The sequence below is a fragment of the Camelus dromedarius genome, chromosome 14 (assembly GCF_036321535.1).
Source record: "Camelus dromedarius isolate mCamDro1 chromosome 14, mCamDro1.pat, whole genome shotgun sequence".
Classification (NCBI taxonomy): domain Eukaryota; kingdom Metazoa; phylum Chordata; class Mammalia; order Artiodactyla; family Camelidae; genus Camelus; species Camelus dromedarius.
In genome coordinates, this window is record NC_087449.1 from 64,701,221 (window position 1) to 64,722,183 (window position 20,963).

The following is a 20,963-nucleotide window of genomic DNA, read 5'->3' on the forward strand; positions in this document are numbered from 1 at the left end:
TAAGGACACTGAAGTTTGAATTCCATATAATTTTCTTGTGTCGTGAAATAATTTGCAGAAACCATTTTCAGCACGCAGGCTGTTGAAAAGCAGGCACAGGCTGGACTCGGCCCGCGGCCGCTCTGCGCAGCGCTGTTGGGTAGAGCCCGGGGCGGGGATGGAAAGCTTCCGGGTCCGCGTCTCCATTCAGCAGTGATCAGTCCCGTGTGGCTGTGGAGCACTTGAAATGCAGCCACCTTCACCGAGGAGCAGAGTTTTTAATATCACTCACTTTTACTATGAATTTTAGTTTCATTTTAAACAGCCCCATGTGGCTAGTGGCTTCGTATTGGGCAGCACAGATCTGAAGAGAGCCTGTGTATGGGCCTGGGAAGCACAGACAGCAGTGTCCACTGTTGCCCTGTTCACAGACAGCAGAAACCTGGAATTCTGGTATGTTCACACACTGGAAAATAATTACAGTCATGGCGAACGTTCGTTGAGTGCTTTCTGGATACCAGGCAGTGTTTTAAGCACTTCACAGGTTTTAACTCATCGGGTTCTCACTGTGTGTGGCAGTGAGAATGAAAGCCCAGTGTAACTGCACGAGCCAACCAGGACAGAGGAGTCAGACACACACAGTTGGGAAAAAGCTGAGTGAAAAAGCAAGTCACAAAAATTGCACACCATCTGATGCCATTTTAAAAAACCTCACGAACAAACAAAATGAAACAACATCTCAGGGATATACAAATATGTGGTAAAACCACTAAAAAAAGGGAAGGGAATTCAGGCAGTGTTACCTTTGGGGAAGCGACGGTCTCCCCAGTGAGGCCACGCTTTGTCTGGGGAGAGGGGCTCCTGACCTCTGCTCGTTTCTGCTCTGTAGTGGTCGCAGGGCAGGAGTGATACTGACTTGGGAGAACAGATGTTTCAGGAAATAAGAACTGTGATGGTTGTAACATCACTCCACTTAGCATCGAATCTGGTTTTGGTTCCTGTTTAAGCAGAGGTTCCACTGGAAGAGGCGTTTGTATTTGCTGCCTCGGTTGGGTACTTTAGACAGAACATTGTTATTTATTCAGCTCAAGAACAAAGGGTTAAAATAAAGCCCTTTGCTCCAACTGTTTCATTAAATCTAACGATGAGTTGAGTGCTACCAGAGTCTAACCACTGAGAACTTATTTAGCTTGAAAATGAAAATCCAAAAACTGTAAAATAACAAATAGATTTACTTATGAACTGTTGTCATCAAAGCATTCATTAAAAGAAAAATCCTAGTGACACCTGAGGGTGTCAGGAAACTTGATAGCAGAATTTTATCCCTGGGCTGGTGTAGTTCATGGTAAGTGGGATCCAAAGAGACATTTTGTTACCAAAGACTCAGTCTTGTTATGACAATTCTAGCAACTGACTACTGAGTTTCTGTTAAATTATATCAAGCTTTTCTATGTAATATATGCATCTTTTGACTTTTTTTTTTTTCCCCTTATTGTTTCGGCTTCATTCTTTCCTGTAATACTGACATGGGTTTATCTTTTCTCCCTTCAGAGAGTTTTGAGGTGACAGTCACCAAAGAAGGTGATAAAGGGTTCTTTCTCTCCCTCTTACGAACATTAACCCACTAACTTTGTTTATAAAATTGGGAATCAGCCCTTAAACAGAAGAAACTGTCATGCTCTTTTATCCCTATTTATTCTCCTACTTTGTTTCTATTTTTAAGTATATTGATGGGAATTGTATGTAACCAAACCCTTGGTTAGAAATATCTGGAAATCAGACATCCATTTGAACTGTATGGATTATCCTGTTCCTTTTTAAAAAAATGGATTTAAGAGATTCACCTTGTAGTCATTTTCTACTAGTTGTAACTTTGGAAGGATTCAGTTTTATTTTTTTGTGAAATATGTTTTGTGAAGTTTTACACATACATCAAAATACTGATAGGTGTTCTCCCTCGGGCAAGAGTGGAAACCTAGATGTTAATTTCTGCTTAAGCTTGTAAATCAGCTTGGAGGTACTTAGGTTCCCCGGCAGGCGTCGGCTTCAGGTCTGACAGGAGAAAGTCCGAAACGAGGGCAAGTCTAGCAAATCCTCCCCAGAACGGAAGCTGTGTCTTCATCTTAGAGGATAGCTGTTGAAATGGATGCCTGAAAAGTTGGTATTTCTACCTTTTTCTCATCCAGTAGTTTGTTTTGATTCCCTAATTTTAGCCAGGCTCATTGCACAGGAAGACTTGTTTCTTCGATTTTTTTTTTTTTTTGACAGACTTTCTGTAATTATGGTGCTGAACCTACATCTCCGCATCTTCCTCTCTCAACACTTAACTGTGCCTTTTAGCCTCCTCTCTGGTCCAAATCAAAACAGCTGCCCAGCCCTGCCAGGTCGCTGGGCAGTTTCTCCGAGTTATCAGGCCTTGGCTGTTTGCTAATGAACTGCTTTACCCTGGAGCTGTCTTAAGTACTCCTGTGAAATGCCTGTCTGTATTTTCTCTTTCTCTCTTTTGTATTCCTGCATGAGTGGATGCAAAGTTAAACAAGTTGCTTGGAAAGCCAGAACATGCTTCTTTTTACTAAAGCCCCAGAACTTACCCCTTGTCCAAGCACAGCGCCCTTGCTTTGTCCACAGACCCTCCAACCCTCTGGCTGCCGATTGTTGTCGTTTATTTTCTTTGGGGGAGGAGGGGAGCGTGCCCAGGGTCGGTTTGGCAGAAATTCTAACCCCTGCTCCTTTGACTCCCTAGGTGAGATTTGTGGATTTAAAATTCATGGGCAGAATGTCCCCTTTGATGCAGTGGTAGTGGATAAATCCACTGGTGAGGGAATTATTCGCTCAAAAGAGAAACTGGACTGTGAACTTCAGAAAGATTACACGTTCTCCATCCAGGCCTACGACTGCGGGAAGGGACCGGATGGGGCCAACGTGAAAAAGTCTCATAAGTAAGTGAACTGGACAGAGAGTGTGTGTGTGTAAAGAGAGCAGGAGTGACTGTTCTGCTGTCTCCAAGACTCCCTGTTTTTGAAATATGAGGCCCAAGGTAGTTCCCGATTGTCCACAGTGGGACTGTAGTAAGCTCTTTGAGGGCAGGAATCATGCCTGTTGACTCTTGTGTATGGTGCCCAGCACGTGCCTGGCACATACTAGGTGCTGAATAAATGAATGAATACTTTGATCTCACCAGATACTCCAGTAAAGAAACGAGGGCTTTACGTTGAGAATCAGAAAAGCCCACTTTTTCCAGAGGATGATATTTTGTTGATATGTTTGTCTTTTTTTTTTTTTTCCCTATAAATTTTAAGGGCATTTGAGCCGGTGGAGGAAAGCTGGCTTCTGCACCCCATCCTGGGTGTGTTCACACCCTTCCTGCCAGTTGAGAACTACTGGTGTGACAGAGAAGACTGAACGAGATGTAGATTTAGAATTCTAGTCTTTTCTCCACCACTCACTAGCCCTTTGACACCAGGCAAATTTAATTTTGTTGCGTCTCAGTTTCTGCTTAGCCCATTGGCTCAGGGAGGAGGGTAGGTGGGTGAGGGGATGGCACGCAGCCCACTGTGAGGGCAGAGGTGGGCGGGTAGCGCTGGGGCATGGAGGGTCTTGGTGGACAGTGGGGGTGCTGCGTGCCGGCGAATCATGCCCCATCCTTTTTACACGGTGTGGTATTACTGTTTTCCTTGAAAAACACCTCGTTCCCATCAGGGACCTTGTCTGATTCAGAAACGCGCCCTGATCAGTTGCACTTGAGACCGACAGTTTTCTCTGTTTGTCGCCTGGTCTGATGGTATGTGTTAGTTTTCTCAGGCCCCAGTGGGGCGACGGAATGAGGTTTACCGGGCAGGGCAGGCTGCGGTCTCTGTCGGGTCCGCAGTGGGTGGCATCCCAGCAGTGGTCACTGATGGTCTCCATCCCTTTGAGGCAGGATGAAACTTGCTTTGATGCTCATAATTTCCCATCTTCCTTCTCTCTTCCTACCCCTTCTTCCTAACTTTTTCTGGATTTTGCAACAAAGTATTTTTAATTTTTTGATTGGAGAGCAAATAGATGTCTGACACAGTTTATCTTCCTTCTTTATGCGCTGTCCCACATTGTCAAGAAAATCCCAAATCTCTTGCTTCATATTATTGCCTTTTTACCAGCGGCCTTACTCACTGGGACTTGGAAGAATCAACCCAAATTCCTATTTTAACTTTCTGTTGTCTCTACGCTAAATTAAAAACAATGAATAGTTTAATTTTTATCTCCATCATAAGGATTTAATAAAACAAGATATCAAAGAAAGGAAATGTAAGAATAGGGCAGAATTTTATTCTTGGGGTAAGAGAACCCACAAACAGAACACACAGCTTCTTCCCACCCTTCTTCCAGAGCCACTGTCCACATTCAGGTGAATGATGTGAATGAGTACGCACCTGTGTTCAAGGAGAAGTCCTACAAAGCCACCGTCGTGGAGGGCAAGCAGTATGACAGCATCCTGAGGGTGGAGGCGCTGGACGCAGACTGCTCTCCGCAGTTCAGCCAGATCTGCAGCTACGAAATTGTCACTCCAGACGTGCCCTTCACCGTGGACAAAGATGGTAAGAACCCAGGAGCGTGCCTTCCTCACCACGGGAGAGATGGGGGCAGGCGGTGGGTCCCCTGGACACCAGTCAGCCTCAAACCCAAACTTGGTCTGCACTTCTGTGAAACTCTGCTCTAACAAAACACCATAAACTGGGAGGCTAAAACAGCAGGCGCTTATTTCTCAGTCTGGAGTCTGAGAAGTCCAAGATCAAGGTGCTGAATGATTCCGTGTTAATGAGGACCTGTACTTACTTAGAGATGGGGTCTTCCTGCTGTGTCCTCAAGTGGCAGGGAGAGAGCTCTTGTCTCTTCCTCTTGTAAGGACACTAATCCCAACATGAGGGCTCTGCCCTCATGACCTCACCTGAACCTCATCACCTCCCAAAGGCCCCACCTCCTGATGCCATCACCTTGAGGGCTGGCGCTTCGGCGTGAGAATCTGGAGGTGGCAGGGACGCACACATTCAGTCCATATCAAGACTGAACGTGGTGTGTCTGTTTCACATTCAGCTTTTTGCTCTGTCCTCCTGCAAGCCTCTTTCCTGGCACTAATGTCTTGTGTTCTCTGAGAGGGCAGTCCTCCATTTCCTTCTCCACCAAAATCTATTAAAAATCCCCCACCTAAGGTGCTTTTATTTTTTTATCTCCCCACCTTTCAGTCAGTGTGCATCTGGATAAGATTGTCTTTTAGTCAATCTCGTTTTCTTTTCTCCGTCAGATGTGCGTCTTCAGCCTCATCTTGAAGATGAAGGTTCATACCTTACTGACAGGCCCCCTCCATCCTTAGTAACTGAAAAGAATTGACTTATTCTAGAGCTCAACTTCTTTATTAGGTTATGGCTTCTTGATGATGCCACGGTGTCTCCACTGTTAGCGCACAGTCCAGAATCTCTGATGAAATTAAGGACACTGAAAACACTTTGCAGACGTCTGTACTGAGGTTCAGAAAGCAGGCTTCTGTTCTGCTGGGGAAGGGGAGGAAACCCCTCTCTAAAAGAGTAAATCTTTTAGCAAGAAGTATTGAATGCAGCTCGATCTTGTGTTTCATATTTGAAGTACTTGAATTCTTTTGTCTCTTTTATATTCTTACATGTTAACGATTAAATCTCAAACATAAAACCAAATAAAACTAAGAATATATAGAGGTTGGATTGTGTAGACTCATCCGGACTCTGCTTAAACAATCCTTAGAGGTGGATTTAGGGTGTGTTCAAGCTCAGTAAAGCCAGACTGAATGTTAATTACCTCAAGCGTCAGTTTATTCTGTGTCTGTATTTCTAGGGTGGAAAGCAGGTGCATTTGTGTTTCAGCATGGGACGACAGAAGTCAAAACCAGCATGTGTTTGAAAGTAATCTGAAAAAAAAACGCATATACAGGCACACCCATGTGTAACTGAAGCCCTTTGCACTTGAAACTCACACAATATTGTAAATCAACTATAGTTCAATTAAAAAAACAGTCAGGAAGAGAAAAACAGCATGGTTTTGGGTCCTCACTGTTGTTTTTCCCTTGGAAGGTTATATAAAAAACACAGAGAAGCTGAACTACGGGAAGGAGCACCAGTACAAGCTGACGGTCACGGCCTACGACTGCGGGAAGAAAAGGGCAACAGAAGACGTGCTGGTGAAGATCAGCATCAAGCCCACCTGCGCCCCGGGGTGGCAAGGTGAGCACCCCCCACCCCGCTCCCACCCCTGTGCGTACCGTGTGTTCCCCAGGGAGGCCTGACGGGAGCTGCCCTCTCCCCCTCCCCGCTCCGGGGGCCCACACAGGATGGAACAACAGGGTCGAGTACGAGCCCGGCACCGGCGCCTTGACTCTCTTCCCAAACGTCCACCTGGAGACGTGTGACGAGTCGGTGGCCTTGGTGCAGGCGACGGTGGAGCTGGAGACCAGCCACATAGGGAAGGGCTGTGACCGTGACACCTACTCGGAGAAGTCCCTTCACCGGCTGTGTGGTAAGGAGGCGAGAGGGGGACCCCCGCCCCTGGAGGTGTGTTCAAAGGTTGTGTGTATGTGTGCATTTTAAGCACCACTGATTTGAAGCAAGTATTTCTCTAAGCTACATTAAGAATCATCCAAATAGGGATTATAAAAGTGGAGTGAGGTTTGGTTTGTTTTGTTTTATGAGGGGGAGGTAATTAGGTTTATTTATTTATGTTTAGAGGAGGGACTGGGGATTGAACCTAGGACCCTGTGTATGCTAAGCATGCGCTCTGCCACTTGAGCTATTCCCTTCCCCCGGAGTGAGTTTTAAATGTAACGAGATGTGTTTTTTTTATTGTATTGGCCCCAAAGCGGCATTTATTTACCCACTGAATTTTAAAACAGTTAATTTAGAGGTCTGGCATTTCATAATCACCCATCTCAACTGACACGGGCCGATGCACGTGGTGCCGTCAGGATATGCAAGGACAACAGCCAAAGGGTCACAAAAAATAAATCCATGATTTTTAAAAATTATTTTTATTGAAGTATAGTCAGTTTACAATGTTGTGTCAGTTTCTGGTGCACAACAAATCCATGATCCTTAAGCAGTCGCAACCAAAACAAAAAAAAAGTTGCAGGTATCAAAGCTTTAGATGCATTGCATTGAAACAAGGTTTGTGCACATCATAATTTAGAGGCAAAACAAGGCACCACTGAAACGTCATGTTAAATGGTGGAGAAGTTAAACTGAAGGAGAAGAAGGAAAAGAAAGAACAAAACCATAGGTAATGCGGTAGCTTTTGGCGAAGCTGGAGTAGAAAGTCGAAACTAATGAGGCCCACATCTGAGTTACAGTCTCGGCCGACTTCGTGTCCCACCTACAAGCTGCGGGGCAGCTGAGGAACAGGGTGGCTGCGAATCTGACCCGAGCCTGGTTCTTTGGCTTCTCATCCGCTGTGGATATTTTTCTGGTTTATCTAAATGAGGTAAAGGTGAGGCATGCATGCCTCTCGGGGAGAGTGCTGAGGAAGAATGTTCTACTCGCCGGTGATAAAAGCACCAGTAAGCGAGGTGCCCTCCTCGCGATCGCAGGGGCCTCCTGTGTTCCCAGAGCTTCTCAGTAACAGCGTTGCGGGGAGCGTTTTCCTATCCTCATCTGTCTTCTCCCTGAGATATCGGCAGATCAGGCGACCGGTTTTCCCACGTGGTTGGACATTGTTACATGGTGAACAAGCAGGCGGGGAAGTATGTTCTCTGCCGGCTCCTCCCGCTGGGGGATATACTCGGGTGTTTCATAACTCTGGGTCCCGATAGGCATAATCATGTACTAAATATATGCAAGCTAAGATGTCTGGGATATTTTCTGTTTTAAACTATGTATATAAATGTAGTGCAGAAAACTTAATTTCTCATTATGCCATCATTTTGTATGATGTCCAGTGCACATTTTCTCAGTAGAGCAGTTTAAAGGTAGAAAAATGGAAAGAATTTCTTATTTGAGTGTTTACTGTGTGCTCGGTACCTCCACGTGTGTTATTTCATTTAATCTCCTGTCAGGCCCACAAAGACAATAGTGCCGGCCTCGTTTTTACAGAGGATCTAATTGAGACCGAGGGAGGCCGGGTCTCTTGCCCAAGGTCACACTTTTGGGAAGTGGCGGAGCTGGGGTTGGGACTGAGATCGTATGATATTCGAAAGGCCAGGCTGTTCCAGCCAAGTCTTGCTGCCTCTTGAAATAGGGAAGTCCAGGACCAAGTGACTGGGAGAGGTTGCAAACTCTTCTGTGGACGAATTTAAAAGAAAATCGAGCCTGGCGATGTGTAAACAACAGTTGTGAAAATGTTTGACGTTCTTTGGCCTAGTATTCCATTTCTAGGAATTTATCCTCAAAGAATAGTCATGGAGACACACAGAGGTCCTCATCAAGGCAAGGTTTATCAGAAAAAAATCAGGGACAACTCAACATGCTTGGGATAGGTCAGTTAAACTACAGTACGTCTGTGCAGTGAAGCCCTATTCAGACATTTTAAATTACACTGTGAAGAATATGGATGGGAAGATTTGTATGTATGTGTGTAGCAGGACTCCAGTTTTAGAATACGTATGTATTCATATGTATTATACATATTTTATAATGTATATTCGCACATATTCTACATGTTTTTATAATATGTATATATTCGTAAAGAAAGGACTGGAAGTGTTTATACCCAAATATTAATAATGCATGTATTTGGGTGGAATTGCAAGTAATGTGTCTTTTTTTTCTTTTTCGTTTCTTTTATTTTTGGGGGGTGGGGAGAGGTAATTAGATCTATTCATTTATTTATATTTAGGGGAGGCACTGGGGATTGAACCCAGGACTTCATGCAGGCTAAGCATGTGCTCTGCCATTAGAACTATACCCTCCCCCGTTTTTCTTTTTTTTAAATTGAAGTATATTTGATGTACAGTTATGTAAGTTATAGGTGTACAACATAGTGATTTACAATTTTTAAAGATAATACTCTTCTTTTTTTTCCTTCTTCCCTTTTAAAAAAATACCCACGGTTGTTATTTATGAATCTTTAAATAATAGAACCCCTTATTTTTGAGGAAAAGTAAACTGGAACTAGCAAATTGTGCATCGTAAGATAAAGGTAGTACCTCAGCATGGTTTTGAAATGCTCACACCTTTCCAGTTGGGCGCGTCACGCGTGTTGAGTGTGACTGTTGTTACAGGTGCTGCGTCCGGCACCGCCGAGCTGCTCCCCTCCCCGAGCGGCTCCTCCAACTGGACCATCGGCCTCCCCACCGACAACGGCCACGACAGCGACCAGGTCTTCGAGTTCAACGGCACTCAGGCCGTGAGGATCCCAGACGGTGTGGTTTCCATCAACCCCAAAGAGCCTTTCACGATTTCTGTGTGGATGCGGCATGGGCCGTTTGGCAGGAAGAAGGAGACGGTTCTTTGCAGTTCAGACAAAACAGGTAGGTGAACTTCCCTGCGACAGGCGTCCCCTGCGGTGGCACCTGGGGGCTGCTGCCTTGTTCTCCCTGAAACAGCTCCCGTGGGCTGTTGGTGGCACATGTTGTTCCGTGATCAAGATATCACACTGGTACGTGGGCGTTTGTTCGTTTTGGGCCCCACTTCTTATTAAAATCCAAGTGTATTTATTTCTAAACCCTACCTTGGCTCATCCCAGAGAGTGCATTTATGCTGATAAATTTGTGTCTTCAAAACTTATTAAAGAAATAGCTTTTATTTCTCCGTTGGGTCTTGAGTTGGCAGTTTGGCAGCAGAACGTCTCTTTGCAGATATGAACCGGCACCATTATTCACTCTATGTCCACGGCTGCCGGCTTGTTTTCCTCCTCCGTCAGGATCCTTCAGAAGAGAAGAAATACAAACCTGCAGAATTCCACTGGAAGTTGAATCAGGTGAGTGAATGGAAAACTCGCTGGTTATGAGAGAGATTAACTAGGTACTGCAACCTTGGCTTGCACAGTACCAGCTGTTAAATGGGCAGCATATGTTGAAGATTTTATGATTTCTGTGTCTGTAGGTGCTAGATAGCAAATGAAATCACATTGAGGAGTTGGGCATAGCTCAGTGGTAGAGTGCATGCCTAGCATGCACAAGGTCCTGGGTTCAGTTCCCAGTACCTCCATTTAAAAATAAATAAATAAGTAAACTTAATTACCTCTCCCACCAAAAATATGTAAGAGCATGCATGAGAAAGGAACAAAGTATGTGACCATGGAAAGATGGCTGTCCAGGTGGTAGCGTCATCGCTTACTGGTGTAATTTTTATCTACGTAGATCATCTCTTTCTGGGAAACTTTATCATAAGTTCTTTCAAGAAACTAAGAAAGGAATAGTCCAGAAAAAATTTTTGCAGTGTAGGTAGACATGTTAGGTATAGTTCTGTTTTAGTAACCATAGTCTGTATTTATATATTTATAGTTTCTCCTGATTACTTGTTTAAAACCTTCATTATGGGAAATTTCAGACATATGTCAAGTAGATGCATATAGAGCAAAACTGTACATCTCCTTCGCCTAGCTTCAGTCATTATCAACTCTGGTCAGTCTCGTTTCATTGTTGCCTCCGCTGTTAATAATCTTCTGACATCCATCCAGTGATCAGATTTCAGATTGTCTCATAGATGTTTTGTGTTTACAGTTTGCTTGTTTGAATCAGGATCTAAATAAGGTCATACATTGTGATTGGCTAATAGACCTTTTGAGTTTATTTTAATCTGTAGATTTTTCTCTTCTCTCTTGGAATTTATTTGGTGACAAAATCAGAGTTTCCAGGAGCTTAGATTTGGCTGATTGCATCCCTGTGGTGTCGTCTAACGTGCTCCTCTGTCTTCTTTATATCCTGTAAACTGGGCTTGGGCTCTGAAGAGTTGATCAGAATGAGGTTTATATGTTTCTTTCTTTCTTACTTTCTTTTTAAAAAAAAATTTTAATGGAAATACTGGGGATAAGAACCCAGGGCCTTGTGCATCCTGATAAGCATGTGCTCTGCCACTGACCCATACCTGTGCCCGCCCCCTGCCCCCCGGGGTGTGTACGTTTCTGATCTGTTTCAGCTCTGGGTCTGGTGGTTTCTCTTTGTGACTTAAGCAACGGTTAGTGCTCGGTGCCACCAGTCCTCAGGGTGCTTGACTTTGGTCATTTGGGTTGTAGGAAGTGTGTTCCCAGGAACGGCTCATGGAACAGTCGGCTCCTGAGTTCTTACATGTTGTTTTAATAGTTTGTCTGTGGCCTTTATACTGAAGGTCACTTAGGCTGGATGTAACATCTGACTCAGATTCAAGATTTCCAAGAACAGAAAACACCTCCCTCCGTTGACTCCTGACATAAAATACCGCTGTTAAAATCTGCCACCGACCTGATTTTCCTTCCTTTGTAAAACACCTGGTCTTTTTGTTTGGATGACCAAAGGATGTTTCTTTTTTCTTCTTCTCTTCTTCAGGCTGTTTAATTTTATGAAGATGTCTTGGTTGTTCGGGGCCTGTTTTCTCCAGTACGTGTATATATTCTCATGCGTTTTGGTATTTCAGGAGGCTTTGCTGCAGCCGTTAGTGTTCTCTTCCAGGGCTTCGGTTCTCCTCTCTGGGGACTCCTTTTATCCTTGGTTAATACCCTTTACCCGCCTTCTGTATCTGTCACTTTTGTCTAATTCGTTCCTGTGTTTTGTCACCTGATTTCCGAGTTGCTCTAGTTCTGAACTATATAGTCTTGATTTTCTGTCATTTTTCTGATGTCTTTTGATGCATGACTGTTGTCATCCTTTTTGTAGTTAACGTCTCTCAGGTTTGGTTTCATTGTCTGAAGGGATATTACTCCCTTTGATTGAATTTTTTTTTCTTTAAAAAACCCTGCGTGGGGTCGAGTTGTCATCTTTTCCCCTCTCGGTTTTATATGAAATGAGCTTTCCTGCACTTTGAAAATAGAGTTGATCAGCATGACCTTCTCCCCCCCCCCCTTCTGTTGTTTTCACAAAGTGTGAGGAAGAACGTGGCCTCACCCACTCTGGCGTCTCCTGAATCATCGCCCCGGGCTTTCCTCCCGCTGACTCTCCTCTTGGCGTTCACAGTGTTACCATGTCACCCAGTGTTGCTGTGGGGTTGTCTGTGGTTTGGGGTTTCACTTTCCCAATCACCCTGTTTTTAAGGAAATTAGAAAATTATACTAATTCTACTACTGTCTTCTCAGAATATATGCTCATGGATTTGACCAAATATGAGTGATATTTAAATACACTGTTACTCTACGAATCCCCTAGAAGCCAGCAGTACTTTAAGAACTGGGATGTAATATAAATTGCTTTCTGCAGGAGCTTATGTTACAGAACTTGTTTCAAATAAAGATTTTTTTTTAATTAAGATTTTTATCTATCTCAAAAGTGAATTACTGTGCTATTCCTTTATGTAGAAACACGTGATTATACATTTATATACACACATAATATGCATGTATAATAAACATATACAATGTTAGAGGTTTGGCTTTTTACTCAAACTTACTGGGAGCAGCTGCTTTTCTTTTGGGGGTAATCTTTGGCAGTTCCTCCATTTATTTTGATGTTTCTGGTCTGTTTAAGATCTGTTTCTCGTTTGTTCAGTGTCTGAGCGTTTAAATGTGAATTGGGCGGACTTTTTAGAAACGCACTTTCAGAGCTCTCACCTCACAGCACCTGCTCCTGCCTGTCTCTGTTCCTGCACGTCTGCCCCTTCCTCTCGGGCCAGCGGTCGGGGAGTGCCGGGCCTGGCAGGGCCTCGGGGCCTGCAGCCCGACTCCCCACATGGCAGCTCCTTCACGGTGGGAAGGAGCTCGGTTCAGTCTGGGCATCTGAACTGTCTGCATTTATCTAGACCGTCACCTTTGAGCTGAGAAAGGAAACGCACGAGCTCCAGGGTGCCTTGTCCTGAGACTGGAGGCGTTTCTCATTTTGATCTAGAAAAGGAGTGGCCAGCTCAGTGGGTGGTGTCTGTCCCGCCGATGCTAGAATTTCCTGGTGCTGCGCTCTTGGCCAGAGACGCAGGCAGCTCCCTTCTGGACCCTGTCACATGGTGGGCGAGCGGCGCCCTCATCCCAAGTGTCCCAGAGGCGGTAGTGCCACCGGGGCCCCTCTGACGGGACGTGCTGGGCACGTATTTTGTTGTTGTTGCTGTTTTACGTCTTTCCCTTTCTAGGGAGACAGATTCATCACAGGTGACTCGTTCTCGCGTCCAGCTGTGTCGCTGTCACTGCTGCGTCTTTGGGCGAGAGGGAAGGTGGGCACCGCACACTTAACCCTGCCCTTGGCCTCGTAGGTTTGTGACGAGGAGTGGCATCACTACGTCCTCAACGTGGAAATTTCAAGCGTGGCTCTCTACGTGGACGGCGTTTCTCATGAGCCCTTCGCTGTGACCGAAGATTACCCGCTGCATCCAGCCAAGATCGAAACTCAGCTCGTGGTTGGGGCCTGCTGGCAAGGTGATGGTCACTGGCACCCGGTTCCCCCAGGACGGAGGAATTCAGTAACACTCCTGTGCTGTGTTGGAGGGAACGGGCTCCTCTCAGTATCTCACACCCGTCACTCCCCTTCCCTTGGTCCTTTTGCTCCCTTGTCTGGCTTCATCTCTGGGGCATTGCTCTGTTTAACTGTGCTCACTGAGGGAGACGAAGGACTCGCACACACCCCAGCCTTCCCGGGAGCCTGGGAGGGCGCGTGGCACAGAGGGAGAGTGTCCTTGAGGGACTCTTATAAGTCAATCTGTTTGTTGGAGTGTTCTCAAGAAATGGAGAGGCAGCAGTCAGGCACAGGTGTGGGGGTGTGCTTTGGCCCTGAGAGGCTCACCAGAGCCTTTAACCTGGTGGGGACACCTTCAGCAGGTGCTCCGCTGGTGGGGGGCTCTGTGGACGTGTCTGTGAAGACCAGGGACGGGAGGTGATGACAGCCCCCAGCAAGATGAGACCGGTTACCGCTGCTTTCCGAGTGGCAGGCTGTGTGCCGATGACCTCACATGCATTACCTCTCTAACTGCAAGAATAAGTCTGCGGGGTAGGAGCTGAGAAACTGAGGCTCAGAGAAGTAGGGAGCTGTGTTACCCAGCTGGTAACGTGACGCTGGGATTTGAACCTTGGGCCAGACCTCTGACCCACCGAACCAGGGGTTTTACCCTTTTCTGGGCCATCGAGCCTTTTGGTGGTCCGAGAAGAAGTATTCTCAGGATACTTTGTAGTTAATCTGTAAAATACATAGAATTTCAGACACAAGCAATTAAATTGAAACACAATCATCAAAGCGCTGAACGGCTGGATCTGTAAGGTAGCAGTACCCGTGCTGCTGTATTGCCACGTGAAGATCAGGCAAGTCCAGAAACTGCGGTGAATCAGGGCAGCGAGGCGCTTTGTGACAGCGCTCGCGTCTCTGCCCAGTGCACCGAGACAGGAAATTACTCCTACTGGCAAAGTCTCAGTTTCTGCTAATACTTCTGTGGTTTGTAGCTGACACTTATAACCAAAGGGAGAGCTGAATTTCAGAAGTTATTGAAAAGAAGCATGTAGTTTTTCCTATCCAAGTTCACAAACCCCTCGGTCAGCCCTTGAGGTTCTTACCCACCCCGCCCCCCACCCCCTTCAACCCTCACCTTTGACTGTGGTGTCACTTCAGGGTGTCACCATCACTACACATGCCTGCTAAATAGGCCTTCTTTTTCCCTCCCCTATGGAAACATTCTACCTCGAGTTAGGTTAGAAGTTTATGAAAGAGCCTAATTTCTAAGACAGCTTTGCTTCTTTTAGTACAATTTGAATTTCATAATTTTCCTGCAGACCCTTTCCAAAGGAGTAAGACAGTATTTCAGAGTGAACTTCTTTAGCAAATTCCCAGATTTCATTCTCGTGATAGTTCATCCATCAGAAAGCAGAGCATGAGACCAAGGAATGAAGAGTAAATTATTAGGCACATAGGAACTTTTTAGTTGTTATTCTTAAAACTTTGGTTCAAGTTTGCTTTCCAAATTAAAGAACAATTTCTGAGTAGTGATTTTAAAAATAAGAATAAGAAAGCAGGCATGAACCTAAAGGTTATTTTGTATTCTGGGAACTTTGTCCCGTGGGTTAAAATAACCCCCTGCCTTCCTGGTCATGTCACAGCATCTCTGCTGTCACGTGGCAGTTAACCTTTCACCCCCTCTCATCTCTTCTGTCTCAGCCCTCTCAGCATCCTTAGCCAGAAAAATCTGCCTAAATTCCCAAACCAAATACAAGTTTTAAAAGTTTTAGTTAATGGGGAAGATGTCTTTTCTTCCTTTCAGTGGGTTTGAAGCCCCCTTCCTTCCAGATTCCACTGTCGGGAGCCTGGGCTGCAGGCACCGCTTCACACATCAACTGAAACAGCAATTCTAACTGTGTTAGGAGGGTAGGAGCTGTGTGGGCTGTGGGGCTCACCTGCACACACCTGGCCCTGCCCCCAGCGTATCCCCGTGAGGCTGCAGCACAAAAGGTGGCGGAGGCTGGGAGAGAAGCAGTGCATCTCCCACATGGTCTGGGAAGTGAAAATCCTGTGCTGGATCACTGGGCGGTCACTGGGCGGTGCCTCTCCCCTCAACACTGGGCCAGGAGCTGCAGGCGCTGTCAGGGGTTAGAGTTCCCAGGCCTGTCACGGATTAAGTCTTTCTCTGGGTGAGTTCCTTAACCTCTGACTCTCCCTTCCTGTTCAGAAAAAGTAGTTAAAATGCCTTTTTTCCTCTGTCACTTAGAGGTCAAAGTCTAAACCGATGTGAACTCCTTTTGAGCTTTAAAAAAGACAGCTTTTTACATATTCACCACATACCAGGCTTCAGATGCTTCCACGGGCCATCCCGTTTTGTCTGCCGAAGTATCTTACCCCCTAGGAAGGCCGGGGTGGGGTCCTGTTTACACCAGGTGTGTCTCCGCCGTCGGTGTCAGCTGGCACTTCTCAGCGTCCTGCCCGGCAGCAGGGGTTGAGGACATCAGTGAATTTAGAGCACAGCATTTACTCATCGTACTTTGAATCCAACCTGTGTTTCGGCAAGGAGGCTGCAGGAAGGTGGGAGGAAAGTAGAAAGAAGAGTGAGGGTGGTCAGTATAACTTTGGGAAATTGTGACCAGGTACAGACTTCATCCAGGTGGAGTGTGTCCCCAGGAGGGGCAAGAAGGGAATTTTTCTCATTGTGTTTTGTGTTTGGTAGCTTTTCAAAACTAATTTTCAAGGTCCAGTTTGAAGAGCCTAACCTCTTGGTCCTTTTCTATTGTCTGTCTTGCTTTTCTGCAGAGTATTCAGGAGTTGAAAATGACAATGAAACTGAGCCTGTGCCTGTGGCCTCTGCAGGTTGCTGGACTTTTCCCCCTACGGTTCACTATTATGTTTCATTTAAAGACAAGACATCAATTCATTGCACATTTCGCATGAGATGCCCAAGTTGCATTTTGGTCCCAGACCCTATTTGAGCTGCTGCTTTGCCTTCCGCTGCCCTCCCTGCATCATGGGATTTCCCTTTTCTGCCCATTCCGATCACAGTTGAAGTGAGAGCAAGTGACTCATTAATGCAGTGCACTAATTGGAATCTTTTTTTTCCCTCATCAAATTTTACCCCATCCCACTGCCTGAGGCGCCCCGCGGAAATCTCACAGGCCAGGTTTGGGAGGCCACCTCCTGCTTCTTGTGTGTCTGAACCACAAGACAGGAAAAGACTCGTGTCTAGATAGTCTGTCCTCATGGTGACTTTTAAATAGTGTTTCTTAGAAATCTCGATCCCTAGAGATGATGTAGCATCTGACGTCCTTATCAGGAGTGAGATGTGCTGCCGCCAGCCGGTGCCCTCTCCAGTGTAAAAACGGTGTAGGTCCACCTGGTTTTGGCTCTTCGTTACAGTCTGTCAAGGGCCACTTTCCAGGTTTTTCTTTTTCTTTTTTGGGGAGCAAAGAAAAGAGCAGCTTTATTGCTTTTGCTGGGCAGAGGGGAGTCAATGCAGGCTAATGCCTTAGCAACTGTGAATCCCTCTTTTTAAAAAAAAATGCTTTTTAAAAAATCTAATTTGGGGGGTGGAAATTATTAGGTTTTATTTTTATTTATTTATTATTTTAATGGAGGTACTGAGGATTGAACCCAGGACCTCGTGCATGCTAAGCATGGCTCTACCACTGAGATACACCCTTCCACCCTGGGTTTTTCTTACAGCGTCTTCACTTCCCAGTTATCCTCAGTGGTAGGAGACAGGCACAATGGGACTCAACAAAATAGCCACCTATGGGCCTTGTACTGGTGTTCCTTTTATCTTTCTAGTCCTGTTTGTGTACATTCACACCCACGTTTGTATGTAACCCCCTGAGGATGCTCAGTTAGAAAAAGCGACCCAGCGCCTGACCCAGCTGATTGAGAAGGCGGTGGTGGAATAGGCTGGCACCAGTATGACGTCACTGGTGTACCATGGTGACGGGTACAGTGCAGGCCACCCTTCCCAGGGAGTGCCTGGATGTGTGGGGACACTCATGGGACCTCTTGGCTTCTGGGCTTGGGTGAGGGACCCCCGACTCCTCTTCTCCAGGCCATGTGCATGATCATAAACCATTTAATTTCTTCACTGCGCTTCCATGTCAGTTGCAAAGCTAACAGGATTTGGTAGGAACTAACCTGCATGTCCACTCATCAAGCTGCCACCACCAGTAACACCGCATTCAGAAATGAAGCAGGAGGCCCTGGGCTGCAGGCCTAACTTCTGCTCTTTTTCCCCGTGTTCCAAAGGTGGTGACCTGCACATGACCCAGTTTTTCCGAGGTAATCTGGCTGGCCTGACGATCCGTTCTGGGAAACTTGCAGATAAGAAGGTGATAGACTGTCTGTATACCTGCAAAGAGGGGCTGGACCTGCACGTCCCTGAAGACAGCAGCAGAGGCATAAAGGTAACACCGGCAGCCGCCTGCATGGCACTCACGGCTTCCTGGGCCGCGATGTTGACACGAGGATTAATCTGTGATTGTTTTTACTCACAGCACCTCTGACACCACACATGCGGGTTTTTTTCTCACACCAGTTCTCCAGCTCTCTGGACTCTAGCTCCCTTGGTGTCCTGCAGTTCAGTTCAGCTCTGACACTAACTCCCTGGAGGGGGCAGGGACCCCCAGCCCACCACACGCCTGCTCCTCAGGTGCCACCTACAGTGTCAGGGCCTCCGACACCCACACTTCCATCCAACTGGGCTAACAGTCGAGGGCTCCCACAATCCCTCCCCCTTTCCAGGTTCAGTAATCTGCTAGGACTGCTCAGTAAACCCCAGAAACACTTCACTTACTGTTACTGGTTTTTGATAAAAGATACAACTCAGGAACAACCAAGTAGAAGAGACACAAGGGGGCAAGGAGCGAGGGAGGGCCCATGGCGCTCCCACACCCTGTCTAGAAGCACCTCCCTCCCAGAACCTCGATGCATCCACCAACCCAGAAGCTCCCCAGACCCATCACTTAGGGGGTTTTGTGGATGTCCCATTAGGTAGGTATGATTGATTAAATCACTGACCATTGATGGGTGGCTCAGTCTCCAGCTTCTCCCCGCTCCCAGGGTTTAGGGGGTGGGGCTGAAGAGCCAACCCTCTAATCACATGGTTGGTTCCTCTGGCAAGCAACCCCCCTCCAGACTATCCAGGGCTCCACCAGGGGTCACTTCATTAAGGTACACTCTGGGCTGGTCGAAAGGGTCTTATTATGAGTCATAAGACTCTCCTATCACTCTGGAAATTCCTAGGGTTTTAGGAGCTCTGTGCCAGAAGCCAGAGACGAAGACCAAATGTATATTTCTTACTATATCAGAGATCTGTTTGCACCTCAGGTATTTACCGTCAACTTACAGGGTCACATCACTGGAGTTACATGAGCTTTTCCTCTCCACGTCACCAATTCAAGTCAAGCCCAAGCTAACCCTCTTTGCCAAAGCGTTCGTTCGTAGCTTCAGCTTCTTGCAATTAGAACCTTATTCCTCTCTTCTCTGTTTGGCACCGTTTCAGATCCAAGCCAACCCCAGTCAGTCGGTGTTGACCTTGGAGGGAGAGGATGTTGGGGAGTTGGATAAGGCCATGCAGCACATTTCCTACCTGAATTCACGACAGTTCCCCACCCCTGGAATCCGAAGACTCAAAATCACCAGCACGGTCAAGTATGTGCTGATTGGTAACAATAAATCTGTCTTTGCTCAGTGACCCTTGAGAAGAAAGTGTGCGTATTTGGGTTTTTAAGACAACTCAGCCTCCCTTCTGTAAGGAAAGGTGGTCCATCGCTCCTTACCAGGAAGGTCGAGTGATGTTCATTAGTGATGTTTGGAAATACTCTGGGAGTGGCCGCTGTCTTCAGTCCCCCAGGTAGCTGTGGAATCCTGCATGTTCCACCTCCGAGCACCTTTGCCCGTGAGGCCTGGGAAGCCGCCTCTTAAAGCCCTGACCCCTGCCTCGCCTTCTTGTTGGCAGGTGTTTCAACGAGGCCGCCTGCATCTCCATCCCCGCGGTGGACGGCTACGTGATGGTTCTACAGCCGGAAGAGCCCAAGATCAGCCTGAGTGGCGTCCACCATTTTGCTCGAGCGTCTTCTGAATTTGAAAGCTCAGAGGGTGTGTTCCTTTTCCCTGAGCTTCGGATCATCAGCACCATCACGAGAGAAGTGGAGCCTGAAGGGGAGGGGGACGAGGACCCCACAGGTAACAGCCCCTCTGCCCTCTGAGATGTCTGCCTCTGCCTGGGCTCGAAGCTGGGCGCTGAAACCCCACCACTGCTGCACTCCTCCTGGCCCTTTTTCTTTTTTTTTTTTCCTTCCTTTCTGTTGGTGCTTTCTGTTTTGTTTTGATTTTTGTGTTTTTTAGGGGGTGGGAGGTAATTAGGTAGGTTTGTTTGTTTGTTTATTTAAACAGAGATTCTATGAATTGAACCCAGACCTCGTGCGTGTTGAGCATGTGTCCTACCACTGAGCTGTACCCACCCGCCTGGCCCTTTTTCTCTGGGGTTTTAGGGACTTGGAATCTGACCCATGGGCTGGAGCTTACTTTGACCTTTGGAAACCCACCCGGAGGGTCCTTTCGTCTTTGTCCGGCTTGATGCCAGGATCTGGGATGGATCTTGTGGGTTGAGAGGATGGAGACCAGGGCAGGAGACGCTGTTTGGGTGCTCCTACTGGCTGGTTAGCCAGAGCGGGACAGGGTCCCCTCTTCTCGGGCCTTCCCAGTGGCCAGTCATCCTAGACACATAAAGCGCCCCCAGTTCTTGAAGGTGACTGTCCCATACCTCTGTCTGTGGTCCCTGAAAGGGCTCTGCGAGTTAGAGGATGGGTGGGCCGGCCATCAGGTGCGACCTGGGCTCTGCGGCCTCTATTTCCCTGTGGGCTGTTTTTGCAGTTCAAGAGTCACTGGTGTCTGAGGAGATCGTGCACGACCTGGACACCTGTGAAGTCACGGTGGAGGGAGAGGAGCTGAACCGAGAGCAGGAGAGCCTGGAGGTGGACGCAGCCCGCCTGCAGCAGAAGGGCATTGAAGTCAGCAGCTCTGAGCTGGGTGTGGTCTTCACGGGTGAGAGGCGGAGCGGAGAGCAGGCGCTCCAAACCCTCAGCCCCGCTTCCCCGCATCGCAGAACCCGGAGGGAATCCGCGGGGAAGTGTCGACTGGGAAGAGTGGCGGCTACCCACCTTCTCCAGATGGGAGGGGCTCTGCCTTGGGTCCTGTCCTCACAAAGGGCGAAAGTTGGGCGTGTGGTGGCACGTCCCTCCACGGCCCGCGCTCCTAACCTCAGCTGCCGGGCGTCTTCTCCCTGCCTGCAGGTGTCGGCACCATGGCCAGCTACGAGGAGGTCTTACGCCTTCTGCGGTATCGGAACTGGCACACCAGGTCTTTGCTGGACCGGAAGTTCAAGCTCATCTGCTCCGAGCTGAATGGCCGCTACGTCAGCAATGAGTTCCAGGTGGAGGTGAGTGCCGGGTCTGTGGAGAAGGGCCAGCAGCATGGTGACTGACCCTCACTC

General features: G+C 47.2%; 1 protein-coding gene across 4 annotated transcripts in view; it reads left to right on the plus strand.

Annotated features, from left to right (window-relative positions):
- The window catches only part of CLSTN1 (calsyntenin 1), a 66,498-nt gene that overhangs the window by 42,117 nt on the left and 3,418 nt on the right, over window positions 1-20,963 (plus strand). Inside the window, exons 3-16 of one of the 4 annotated variants that reach the window (XM_031465533.2) lie at window positions 1,531-1,560; window positions 2,723-2,918; window positions 4,345-4,553; window positions 6,057-6,206; window positions 6,313-6,498; window positions 9,191-9,439; window positions 9,767-9,888; window positions 13,278-13,440; window positions 16,247-16,303; window positions 17,717-17,874; window positions 18,972-19,120; window positions 19,428-19,654; window positions 20,345-20,515; window positions 20,764-20,909. In XM_031465533.2, coding sequence (XP_031321393.2) covers window positions 1,531-1,560; window positions 2,723-2,918; window positions 4,345-4,553; window positions 6,057-6,206; window positions 6,313-6,498; window positions 9,191-9,439; window positions 9,767-9,888; window positions 13,278-13,440; window positions 16,247-16,303; window positions 17,717-17,874; window positions 18,972-19,120; window positions 19,428-19,654; window positions 20,345-20,515; window positions 20,764-20,909 — 2,213 coding nt within the window. The remainder of the gene's footprint in view (window positions 1-1,530; window positions 1,561-2,722; window positions 2,919-4,344; window positions 4,554-6,056; window positions 6,207-6,312; window positions 6,499-9,190; window positions 9,440-9,766; window positions 9,889-13,277; window positions 13,441-16,246; window positions 16,304-17,716; window positions 17,875-18,971; window positions 19,121-19,427; window positions 19,655-20,344; window positions 20,516-20,763; window positions 20,910-20,963) is intronic. The other 3 variants (XM_064494078.1, XM_064494077.1, XM_064494079.1) reach the window with 3 other exon arrangements.